Raw genomic sequence first — 13,080 nt, 5'->3', positions numbered from 1 at the left:
AGTAGGTAGAAGACCTAAACAGACATTTCTCCAAAGATGACATATGGATGGCCAGAAAACACATGAAAAGATGCTCAACGTTACTCATTACTAGAGAAATGCAAGTCAAACCTACAATGAGATATCACCTCATACTAGTCAGAATGGCTATCATCAAAACATTTACAAACAATAAACTTTGGAGAGGGTGTCGAGAAAAAGGAACCCTCTTGTACTGTTGGTGGGAATGTAAACTGATATAACCACTATGGAGAACAGTATGCAGATAGACTCCTTAAAAATCTAGGAATAAAACTGTCATATGACCCAGCAATCCCACTACTGTGCTTATACCCTGAGAAAGCCATAACTGAAAAAAAACAGGTACCCCGATGTTCATTGCAGCAATATTTACAATAGTTAGGACATGGAAGAAACCGAGATGAATGAATAAAGAAGATGGAAGTTTGGTACGTATAACCATGGAATATTACTTAGCCATAAAAAGGAATGTACTTGAGTCAGTTCTAGTGAGGTGGATGAACCTAGAGCCTGTTATACAAAGTGAAGTTAAGTTAGAAAGAGAAAACCAAGTAACATACAGACACATACACATGGAACGTAGAAAAATGGTGCTGATGAACCTATCTGCAGGGCAGGAACAGAGATGCAGACATAGAGAACAGACTTTGGACACTGCAGGGGAAGGAGAGGGTGGGAATAACTAAGAGTAGCACTGGAACATTTACATCACCATACGTAAACCAGATAGCGAGTGGGAACTTGCTGTGTAAAACAGGGAGCTCAACTGGGTACTCTGTGGCAAGTTCTGATGGGGGGTGGGGAGAGGTTTCAGAGGGAGGGGATACATGTCTATTATGGCTGACTCACGTTGTTGTATGGCAGAAGCCAACACAATATTGTAAAGCAATTATCCTCCAATTAAAAATAAATTTTCTAAAAAAGTTAAAAAAAGAAAAGCCTGTTGAACTAACAATACGTTGAACAAGTTGAGCCACTGGGATGCTGGCCTGAAGAATTTGACTGTTAAATAATACAGTTCACCTGGTTTTCTGTATTGTACATTTTTCAGGGGCTCTGATGATCAGTATCAGCCTGCAAGAAGAGCAATGTGTAATAACCATGACTTGATGGCAAGTATTCTAGGTAAGAATATTTTGGTATATTTTAAAAGAAGCTCTCACTGGTGTTGACTGACTTAAAGATATTTAAAAATATGACACCTTATAAACCTCTTGCACATTTAGAGGCAGAATATAATGATTTGTATATTTTATTTTGACTTTACATGCGGTGTTAAAAACCCAAAGTACATATTATTTACACATCCACAATACAAGTTTACAAGATATCTATACATGTTAAAGTACTCTATAAAACAGTATAGAGCCACTTCACTTTAGGGTTACTTTTTATGCCGTACCATTAAAAAAGATACAATCTGTGTTTACCTTTGCACAAATGAATAAAGCATTTAAAGATTAAATTAACAGGATAGAGACTAGATTTTGTGTTAGAAATCTCAACATAAATACTGATAGAACTCACATTACAAACTACAAGGCAGCACAATGTCACAAAATGTTATCCGGGTTCACATACAGTTACTGTTCCATTTTCCGCACGCCAGGATTAATATTGGCAGGGTGAATTCAAACAGGTTTGTCGGCGGTGGACTGAGTAGTGTTTATCGTTGGTTGGTTTAATTTATTATCAATCTGTATTATTTTAGTTTCAAAGCTGAAGTGTTGCAAAAACAGAAGTTTTAGCTTTTGAGCTTCCAGAGACCTCAGGGAATCATGTTCTTTATAAAACAATATTCTCAAAAGAAAAGAATAACTGCATCCGTATTCTACATTCTGTATAAAAATGCTCTGGTCTTTTGCAACCCATCCTCCCCCAAGTAATAAGATATCATCACAGGAAATCAGTTGAACTTATTTGTCTGACTAAGTCAGGAGCATTCCTCTGCCTTGATACTTTCTAGATGAGGTTCAATAAACCGTGGTGTGCAGCATATTAACTGAAACAGTCGTCAGGGTTGCACATCATCAACTGTAAGTGGCTTCTGCAAAACTACGAATAAATGACTCTATATGGTTTCTGCAGGTGTCACATTACCCGGGAAACCTCATTTGACTTCACATTATCACTGATTCATCCTTAGTGAAAGCAGGAGTGGAATGTTTATCATGGCAAAGGATGTAATGCGGCTATCTGGATGGATTGCTTTACAGTTAATTGTTCTAGGTCGTTGTTATGATTTTTTTGAAAAGTCTTTTCAGGTGCTGGTTGAAAAACATGTACAACTGGCACTCAGTAAATGATGTGCTATACTGAAAACACTTGACGTATTCGAGTACTTCTATCATTCTCATGAATAAGGCACAAAATGCACAGATTCAGGTAAACTCACATGTAATATTTACAGTATACTGTCGTTACCTGCATGACTTAGGAGAAAGTTCTCACACCACACAACAAAGACAACATGATTGCACCACTGTTAGGTTCCCATAGACTGTTCCTGTTAAGCCAACTATGAGCCTCTCACATTCCCTTCTTTTGTCTTCTGTTTTGTATGTGTGTGTGGTTCTTTTTTTTTTTCCATCTTGGGGTTAGAGGGGAATTAAAACAAGAGGAATTTTACTACAGGGGAGAAACCAAACACAGTCAAAATAAAACCTTGTTAGTGTGTCCAAGGTTAACAGAGTCACTGGGGCTTGGATTCACAGTGGACTGGTGAATTTTACTACTGAAACTGGTGGATAAATTAAGGATACCTCTTAACGTCTCTATCTCCTTAAGCTGGCAAGACTGTAATTGAAGTTTCAGTGAATAGCAGCACAAAATTACTTAGTACTCTTACATTCTGGCACTGGGTAACATGGAAGTCGAGTTAATCATTTTGACTGTCAAAATCAGCCTTGGTTTTCTTTCTCAAAGCTGAACCCAATGGACTGCTGTGGGAAGAAATTATTGTCTCTTGTTCAGTCATGCGCGATGTAAACAACTCCATAGCACAAAAAGATGCAATGGGCACCGAAACAAATGCTAGTGGGGACAGAACACACACACACTCACACACACTCACACACACTCACACACACATGCACACACAACACAGTTCCTTGGTGGCACGGAAAAAAATGCCACACATGAAAAAGATGCTACAGTTTGGGTCAAAGACTGAATTTTTAGCAAATTGTTTGGTAATCTACAAGTTCGTTTCTTTGAGACATTACCATTTTTTTTTTTTTTGACATTTGTGCAAGAGGCAAGGTGAATGCATACATATTAAAATGTTCACATTTAATGGGAAGACCACACAAAATGGCAGTCTAAGTTGAACCCATTTTCAAGTATTTGCTCACAGACAGATTCTTCTGAGCACTGGATCAGCTCTTTATACTGGTTACAGGTAGCCCCTCAGAGCCACACATCTCTTTAGCTTCAAACAAAAGAAATGGAATGACCAGCACCTTCCTTTGTTTTCAGGCAAGTACACAGAAGCCTTGCTGCAGTAGCTACATATGGCAAGTTCTGATGTTGCCAAAGTTAGGAAGAGTTTCTTTGGCCACTTGCTTCTCTTGAAATACAAGCGAGTCTCTTTTCTTAAGGTACCCTTACCATATCATCCTCTCAACAACATAGACAGGATAAAGCCACACAAGGAAGGGCACACTTGAGGCCTAGTAAGTGTATTTGTTCAGTGGTCTGACGGAGGTGGTTTGAGGAACAAATGAAGGCTTTGGCGGCACGTCAGGTTTTAAGGACGGTGTCCTCTTTAGTCCCGTCCGGGGAAGGGTGCCATTACTGGTGTAGCTGCTCTGTCTGGAGAGGGAAGGCTGTAGGTGAGCACTCACTGGTGCTCCCTGAATATAGTCCACCTTTGGCCCTGCAGGGGTGGGCACGTACCCTCCACGGTTCATACTAGGCTGTCTAGATAACAAAACACCATTTGGTGAACTTAAGTTTTTAGGCATAGCCGATATAGAGTGCCTCTGGGAGGAATTTTTATGGTAACCCCTCTGTCTTTCCAAAGAAGTCATCGGAACTCCAGGAGTGGTGGGAACATCCACTCGCTTGGTTGGGCTATTTCTGGGAAGAGTCGAGGGAGGAGAGTAGAGAGATGCCTCGCGGTTAGGGACCTTGGGCGGGACTTCAGACATAGGTCCCACGGGATCCAGCATTAGGGTCTGGTGGGCCATCTGGATGTCTCCCATGATGGCTTTGGGGTTACTGTTTGGGTCATTTAGATGCTTCAGGAGATCATTGAGGGTATTTCTGGAATCCACAGAACGCCGGTGATCTCTTTTACTGGATGACTTTGTAAGAGGGTGGTCAATGTTTTGAAGCTTCTTTTCAGCTTTGTGAGCATTGGAGTTTGAGAAAGAAGTGTTGTAGTCATGGGTAGCATTAGGAAGAACAATGGCGCTGGGGATATGCCCGTGACTTAGTGGGGAATGTGGTGGAGGACTAGAAGGAAAAAACTGGGGGGTTTCTTTCCTCGAAGCTCCATGGCCATGGGCCTTTTCTGAGTGGCTCTTCATGGCCTGCAGGGTCTTCTGGTGAAGCACAGGCGTAGACTCAGGAGTGGGGAGAGCAGCCAACTCAGGAGGTTGGCCTCGATGGTCCATGACCATGGATTTTGTATCTCCATTGGGTGGCAGCTCTTTCCGACTGGTCAGCAGGTTACTATATAATTTGGGAGAATCGATATTCTGTTGATATTCCTTGACGGGGCTGTCAAAGAGACCATTCAGCTTGGCAAAACTTCCACTGGAGTCTGTGCATGACTGGGCAGATTCTGCATCTTTATGGATCTTTCTGTTTTTCCGAACAAACATGTCACGGTAACAGTAGACTGCCACACCTGCAATGAACGCACCCAAGACAAAAGCTGCAAAGACACAGGTGATGAGGACATTCATGTGGACCATCTGGTTGGCCTCTCCAGACTGGACTTCCCACCGTACACCTGCAACAGACACACAGGAGAAGAGTCTGAGTGGGGAGCTCCTTTAAAACTGTATTAGCCAGCAAATGGCTGGCCTTGAAGCAACACTACCTTCACATGGTCCATATGCTTAGCTTGGAGAGTGAGGTGGACTCCCAAATCTCGTATTTGTTTCTTTAATCACAATAGGGTCCCCAGAGACACTTACAATTGCTACAAATAAAGGATAACTCTTCCATTGATCTGTATTATGTATTAGTCTTTTCCCTTCCAATCCCTCTTAAATAGCTGTTACAACATACAAAATTTTAAGCGCTTCTATCTAAAAATTAGGGCTAGAAATTATATACTTTCTAACTGGCCCATTTTAAATTCATAATATGTTTTTCTTTCTCATGATTTTCTCTTAATTCATAAATCAGCATTAAAGGGCAGTTACTGGGATTAGGGAAATGTATGAATCTATATAAATACACATTTTGATAAAATAATTATGCTAAGACAATTATGCTCTTCTTAATTAGCGTGAAACTATATAATTTGTTCACAAACTAAAAGCATCTGCTTAGTCACTGTTAGCTACAAATACAACCTTTCCTGTTTGCTTTTTTTTTCATTCCATCTTGGAGTGAAGCACTCTTGAATTGTCTGCTATGAAAAAAATCCAGACAGTCTAAGGAAGTATACTATGTATTAGAGTTAAACGATATTATCCAATTGTTTTGAGATATTTTAGGAAATATTTAAATTAGACTAGAAGAAGAAGAATTAGTTTGTAATTATTGCTTTTTTTAAATGCAACCACAGACATTTAGAGATGTTAGTTTAAGAGGTATCCAAGTCTGTTACATGCTATAAACACAGCTATCCCAGAATAAGATAAGTCAGAGTGAATTGAAGATTCTGTTGCTCTAGGTTAGTAAGTACTAAGGCCTTCAAACATTAGTTGTTTTTAATCAATGTTGAGGGCAATGGAATTCAGTGGCAATGTGAAAGACAAAGAAAAGTAGAGAGAAATGGAATCATGAAAGAAAATAAAAGAGGAAGAATGGTTATAAAATTGTTTACAATGAAAACATAAAAATCCAAAATCAACAGACATAAATCATAAATGACAATGCACTGCCATAAAAACTGATTGGAAACCTGATACCACAGTTTAGTAAGCACTAAAGAACAGATTTTTTTTTCCCCCCAGAGTCATAGATCTTTAATAAGGTAATTCAACAGGCAGCTATTTGATAACTGCTTCTATTATGGGACGAAAATGATAGTTCCGGACAAGTGCTCTGTTATGTTTTATTGTGTGTGGTATTCGAACAACTTGGTGCCTGGCATATATCAATACTTCTCAGATCACATTGTAAACTGGAGCTAAACAAAAGACTGGGAAAGGCTCCTAAATAAAACAGCCAGTATCAGGATATTTGCAATTAATGAGTTTTGTTTTGGGATGTTGCCCGGGTGGCCCTCGGCATTTTCTGATATCCAGCAGGGTCCAGCTTCTTGAGACAGAAGCCAACATGGGTTAGATTGTCTGAGTGGCTGTTTCATCCACTCTTTCAGCTTTCCACCTCTGTCGCTGTTAAGGAACGCACTCCACATAACCACAGAAAACCGGAGCGACCGCGGCCAGTGGAGGCGGTGATAATAGCAGAGGTGGCTCCATCTGGGTTCACTTCCATCCACTCCTCAGAGATATTAGGAATCAGGTTTCCACTCAGTGAGAGATGAATTCCCTGGTGAGGCCTTACCCTTTGGGATACCTGATAAAGGATCAGTAAAATCAGAAGTGTTTGGGTCATCTTGAACTACAAATTTCCGGGAGCTGGTCAGTTTAGGTCTCCAGGTATCAATCACTTTAGGTGTAATTTCTGGGATACTTGCCATTGTGGTAACAGAAGATGAAGATACCTCCATGTCTGTGGTGGCAAACAGATTTTTATTAACGTGGGTAATGTCAGCCCATTGTTTCTGACTGGACTGTTGTATTTTCAAGTAAAGTTTAAGCAAATTTTATGAGAAAGCCTGTTCGAGGATTTCATCAAAACACATCTAAGGAGATTACACCAAATCCCTTTCTTGCAAGGGAAAAAGAAAAACTAAAAATTAATCAAAAAGACACATTAAGCAGATTTCAAATTTGAAGACACTCAAAATACTCCTACTGAAACCTCTGGGGTGATTAATGACACTCATGGAAAAGGTAATATGAATCCCACAGACTGTGATTTCCTCATCTTTTTGTGGGACAGCATCATTTCATTTCTTTTTGTGTATTTTTAAAAAATAATTTTGATTGATGGTTGGAAGCTGTATATCTTTCACTGGGGAACCTAGAGTGTAACTTCGTCAGAAAGCACCTGGTTGGTTCTGCATAAACACTCGATCTTGGACTTGACAAGCAGGCTGTCCTGCTTTAGCATAGACCTCCGGCCCATCTGTAGATTCCTGAGCGCACTGAGGGGTCACTGTCCATGGGGAAGCACTGAAGCTTTCTAGAATGCGCGCGGAGTTTTTTTCCCAAAGGGTAAGAGGCAACTCATGCATAAGAAATGGCATTTATGAGCTGATTAAGGGTGTCCTGATACATAGGATCTACCATTCTTTTCTCCCCTCTGAGGAATGAAACAGCTAGTGAATTTTAGAACCAGCGACAGGATTGGGAGTAACTTAACCTCTTAGCGCGTCTATTACTGAGTTCTGCCAAGCAGATTTTCCATCAAAATGGAAGTGTATGATTTTAGGCGAAAACTCCGGAGACCCAAATTCAGACTGGTACAACGGTCACAGATGAAGACTCCAGAACAGATGAAGACAAGGCGGGGGCGGGGAGGCACAGGGAACCCAGTGGACATCTTAATACATCAGAAACCAGCTTCATTCGATGGGGACCTTCTTCACACCACTGAGATCACAGCATTCAAAGGTTCCAGGGATTACCACAAACCATTCCAAAAAAGATCTCTAAAATTGATAAATACACATTTTGGGGAAATGTGTATTTGTTTACTAGGTCTTAGGAAAGGTGAGGAGAGAAGGGGGAAATAATGAAGTTCTGCCATCCATTAAAAATAGATGGCTGCAGGGAACATTCACGATGCGCAGGGGTGAGAGAAGAAAGCTCAGGTGGACGGGCGTGCAGCTGGAATGCAGCCTATGTTAATCCATTGGATTTTTCTTAAGGATGTGCGCCTTGGTCAATGATGGACTATTAACATGCTACACAAGGTGAAGTGCTGAGTAAGAAAAAGTCTTTGGGACCATCGGGGGTTATGAGTCAAAGCACAAAAATGACGGGCTGCCAAACTGCGCAAAAGGAGGGGAGAAGGGGCTGAAAATGCTGAACTGAAGGAAAGAAAAGGTTTGTTAATTCAAAAAAATGAAAAAAAACTAACCAGATGTTGGACCGCCAAATATTTTGTAATCTGGTGTAGTTGAAGTAGGCAAAATTTCTAAAAGAATTAAAGGAACAAGTAATCAGTAAGAAGTAACCAAAAGAAAGCAAAAATTTACGAATTCCATTAACTCAAAAAGTCAAAAGAAAGGACTATAAATTAAAAAATGAACCTACTGGTTAGACTACCTTTCTCTAGATTTCCTATGGAATTGTAAATGGCGAAAGTAAAAAAAAAAAAGTAAGATTCTTCTCTAACTTATCCCCATGATCAAACAGCTCAGCTTTTGCGAAGTTCAAGTTAAATGCTAGGTGGCATGTGTACTGAGTCATTATATAAGGCTGATTGTAAAACAATGTTCACGTGCAAATGTGATCCAAAAGAAGCGCCAGGAGGGAAAGGAAGATTCGGTCTTACCGTGGCAGTCCCCTAGATGGGCCGTGTTGCCATATTCTGTGTCTTGTTCAAATCCTCCAGCGCTGTGGTTATGGAAAGCAAACAAGTCTTCAGTTAACAGCCTTCATAGGAACACAAGTGAGAACCAGAGCAGAACCAAGAACACAGACAGATTAGTAAGAATGAGCAGAGAGAGAAAAATGGACATTTCAACATAGCTTGCTAAGATGAATACTTGTATTCAACATTTAGTAACTAGAGTGTTTAAGAGAGCAGAAGAGAATTGTTTTCTTTCTTGCCATCTATCCTTTTCCCTTAAGTATTATACTGTCTACAATCTCCTTTTCCTGTCATAGCTCCAGATTTTCTGTTTTTCTTTCTCCCATACAACAACAACAACAACAAAAACAGAAAAAAGGAAAGAAAGAAAGAAAAGAAAAAAGAAAAGTAGTGTTATTGGAATTTTTCTAAAATCCCTAGTTTTAGAGGCCCTGGAGAAGACAGAAGCACATCTGGAGAAGATCTCAGTTAATGTGACAAAGTGTACTTACAGCATCGCTGGGCTCACTCGACCACAGGCCCCTTGGCTTAACCAGCCACAGTATGGATCTCGAGATGCAATACAAGACCTATATGCAACCAGACAGAAGGTAACCTGAATTTTCTCATTATCAAAGGTCATGATCCTGAAAGACCCAGGGTAAGGAAAGAAACATCAGCTTACTTTTTACATGATCCATAACGCTCACAGCGACTGAGGGGGATGCGGATAACACAGCTAGAGAACGCCACATATAAAGCATGATGGTCTTTATCCAACTGTAATGAGATGACCTTTCTGTCCTCCTCATTTTCAGCATTGCACCTATATTGTGGGAGACATTTTCAAGGTAGATGTTTAGTAAGTCAAGAGCTATAGGAACTAGGCGAGGCAAGTGGGGTTTGGTTTTTGCAATTACTGAGAGCTGGGGAGGTGTTAAGGAATACTCTCAGTAGCAAACTAGGCAAGTACACAGTTTAGGATGTGATAATTATGTGATTCATCTTCTACTGCTTTGCATGGTTAGTTAAATTTCAGGCTGGACAAAGGGTTTTTTAAAGACTGGCTTCCTGTTCTGATGATAGAAGGGAATTGCACTTGTGAAGAGCATGTTAGGCTATAGGGAAGAAAAAGGATAATGTTCTAATGCATTTTAATCTTCCTGTGCTAACTATTTCTAGATCTCTCCTTAGTCTTCTTTGCTCCATTACTCTCATCTATCTCGTTTGTTTTAATGGTTCATATAATTTTTTATATCAGTGGTTGCAAGAATTATGGGGTGGGTGTGTGTTTGTGTGTGTGTGTGTGTGTGTCTATCTGCAACCAGCTGTAGCATAGTTCTGGATGCAGCATCCTGAAATAGATCTGTAAGGTAAGAGGGGTGGGGTAAAATATTCTCATTTTCCATAGGTGACAAGGGCTGAATTATTTTTAAATGTATCACTGTCCACCCTCCAAACCCTGAGACTCAGGCAAACACCAAATCTGGGTTTTTATTTCAGTGAGAAAAACAAACAAACCACAATACTAATAAGCCAAACCACTACTAATTTGAGGCTTCCCTGGTGGCTCAATAAGTAAAGAATCCACCGGCAATGCAGGAGACCTGGGTTCTATCCCTGGGTTGCAAAGACCCTCTGGAGAAGGAAATGGCAACACACTCCAGTACTCTTGCCTGGGGACTTCCATGGACAGAGGAGCCTGGGGGGCTACTGTCAATAGGGTCACAAGAGTGGGACATAATTTAGCGACTAACCACCACCATTTCTGCTGCTGCTAAGTCGCTTCAGTCGTGTCCGACTCTGCGAGCCCTACCAGGCTCCTCCGTCCATGGCATCTTCCAGGCAAGAGTACTGGAGTGGGGTGCCATTGCCTTCTCCATTTCTACCACTGCTAATATAGAGGGCTGAAAGGAAATGACTAGATGAAACAGACGCTGAAGTCTCAAAAAGCGTTCTGGTATAATACACCTACTTTGCATGGTTGTATGCTTCAATCTCTTCCAGTAATACGCTGTCATTCAAAGAGAAAGGGCTGGTCTTCGCCAAAACTTTAAGCACCACGCCAGCTTCTGAGCCAACAAAGATGACTGTGTAGTTCTGGTGGGGTCCGGCAGAATGGTCGACGGCGATGGCCGTCAGTCTGTACCTGCCAGAGGAGGTGAATCAGGTTAGACAGGGGGCCAACAGGAAGGGGGACTACTGAACGGGAGCGGGCCTGCGTGTCTGCCCAGTCTTACCTGATCCGAGTCTTTGTGAACCAGGGTTCGTCGGCAATGGGTGGGACGGCCGAGTCCATCAGGGGGTGGGATTTGATGAATGACAGGGTTTCATCCGGGAAATCGATGGAGGTTTTATATGCTTCCGCAAGACCGTGCTTTGCACAACAGCCAGGCCTGAAAGGAAAATAGTGTGTTTTCCCCTCCTCACAATTTGTATCTAGGGAAAAGGTGTCTATTCTGGAAGAAAACGTTAAGAGAGGAAGGAGAGTGAGCCAAACTCTCTGAGTAACATTATTTCCATGAACTCTGTGGGCTCTCCACATGCAGGCTCTCAGTCATAGTCACTGAGTTTCTATCTGCGGCGCTGCACAGGGACACCCTTCCTGGAGAGGGAGTGGGGCCCAGCTGCTCTCTGAGGATGCATGCTTCCAGTGACCAGAGGGCTTTGTTCCAGGGCTTTGTCACTGGAAGCATGAGGAAAGGACAGAAATCCTTTCCATCTTTATTGTTTTCCTACCTTGGCTTTGGTACTTTGTCTTCAGGGACCGCTGTCCAAACAGAATCTGGAGTTTTCTGTTCTTTAAACCGTCCTTTGAATACTTTTTCAATGTCATCCATGCTAAACGCACAGACTGCGGAACCAGGAATGCTGAAAAAGAGGAACAGCATCAGGGGACGGCGGACCTGTTCTGGGTTCCCACAAACAAGACACAGAGCGCCTTCTGAAGCGCTGAGGGTCGGTTCTCACCTGTTGAGCTGTGTGGTGAACACCCCTACCACTGTGGGAATGCCATTGATTTGTATTATGTCTGTAATAGACTGCAGAACATCAAAGTAGAAAAAGGAATCTCCAGGGACAGAACAGTTAAGCCGAGCCTTCAGAAACGAAGTCCAGTGCTTCTCCAGGACGCGCTGGGAGCCACCCATGTCGTTTTTACATATGCGGGCCACACGTGAATAGACAGCCTGCCCAGGGGACAAAAGCAAGGCGACAGGATCATGAGCATGGAGGGAGAACAGGAGCAAAAAGCTGCCAGATAAGGGAGGGACAAAAAATGATAAAGGATACACGTGGTTGAGAAGACTCCAGCAGCCTTCCCTCTAGGCATCTGTAGAGTAAGAATGTAAATTGTATTTACCTGTGAGAAAAACAAAAAAGGAGGGCCATTTTCCTGTTCTACCAAACAAGCTCCCTAAGAAGTGAGCCACTGGGCTGCCTGGCTGGATGGAAACCATTCCCATACTTCATTCCCCACTTAGCTTCTCATATTGTTAATGAAACGCACCGTCCTTAAACCTGGCATAGAAGGAGATGCAATATTTTAGAATCTTACGGACTTGGACTGAAGTACTCGTCAATGAACAGGGGCCCTTCCTTTCCATCCTGCCTTTTGACACTAAGAAAGAACAGCTATCAATAGATTTCTAAAGAGTTAAAGAAGCATCCATAGCTCAAGGGTGCCTGCAGCACATTCTCTGTAGTAACAGGAAAAAATAAATAAAACCTTCTCAAGGCTGCTGTTCCCACTCTGGCCATTGTTCAGTTATTTCCCAGCAACTATTCTCTTGCTAAGCAACACAACTCTCTGCACTTGGCCCTGAATGCACTGAGTGCTGGAAAACATGCAAAGACCTACCAAGGTGGGCTCAATTCCATGCAATGCGAGTGCACAGGCATATACTTGCCTTGCCTAAGTTGTTATGTTCTACAGCAATTTCTCGAAAGAAGAAATAGACGTAGTTTCCGTATTCTATGGCATGCAGAAAGTGAGGCTCTGAAAGAGAAAGTGAGAACAAACTGGTTCCTGAAGGATAATTCAATTAGCATCATAGCCCGACTGCTAGGTATGACTGACAGACATCACACTGCTACTTTCAAGCCAAGAACTTTGATATGCCACCAAGTTTCAGGAGTCCCATTATGAGTATGTTGAAGCTTTAGGGAACCCAGAGTCTTTAATGTTAGCTAATGGACTAGAAAAAGCCTACAGGGAACTGAACTTCAGCAAAGGTCTTTGTTTCAACAGATTTATTCATTAACCTATTTAGCTAGTAAAGGAAACTT

At 41.7% G+C, this 13,080-nt stretch overlaps 1 protein-coding gene across 24 annotated transcripts in view; it reads right to left on the bottom strand.

The window, feature by feature from the left end:
* Positions 1 to 1,257: 1,257 nt before the first annotated feature.
* The window catches only part of SEMA6D (semaphorin 6D), a 58,399-nt gene continuing 46,576 nt past the window's right edge, over positions 1,258 to 13,080 (bottom strand). For 3 of the 24 annotated variants that reach the window (XM_086320723.1, XM_086320722.1, XM_086320721.1), the window contains 11 exons: positions 12,702 to 12,790; positions 11,764 to 11,981; positions 11,533 to 11,664; positions 11,034 to 11,189; positions 10,769 to 10,942; positions 9,479 to 9,619; positions 9,306 to 9,383; positions 8,776 to 8,876; positions 8,359 to 8,415; positions 6,715 to 6,882; positions 1,258 to 4,981 (listed from right to left, as the gene is read on the bottom strand). In XM_086320723.1, the coding sequence (XP_086176849.1) occupies positions 3,693 to 4,981; positions 6,715 to 6,882; positions 8,359 to 8,415; positions 8,776 to 8,876; positions 9,306 to 9,383; positions 9,479 to 9,619; positions 10,769 to 10,942; positions 11,034 to 11,189; positions 11,533 to 11,664; positions 11,764 to 11,981; positions 12,702 to 12,790 (2,603 nt within the window). In that variant the 3' untranslated portion in view covers positions 1,258 to 3,692. The remainder of the gene's footprint in view (positions 4,982 to 6,714; positions 6,883 to 8,358; positions 8,416 to 8,775; positions 8,877 to 9,305; positions 9,384 to 9,478; positions 9,620 to 10,768; positions 10,943 to 11,033; positions 11,190 to 11,532; positions 11,665 to 11,763; positions 11,982 to 12,701; positions 12,791 to 13,080) is intronic. The other 21 variants (XM_086320729.1, XM_086320727.1, XM_086320726.1 and 18 more) reach the window with 11 other exon arrangements.

The sequence above is a fragment of the Bos grunniens genome, chromosome 10 (assembly GCF_055505025.1).
Source record: "Bos grunniens cultivar Pamir isolate PY7600 chromosome 10, Bosgru_T2T1.0, whole genome shotgun sequence".
NCBI lineage: Eukaryota > Metazoa > Chordata > Mammalia > Artiodactyla > Bovidae > Bos > Bos grunniens.
The sequence above is the reverse complement of the archived record's forward strand: the minus strand, read 5'-3'. Positions and strand labels throughout refer to the sequence as shown.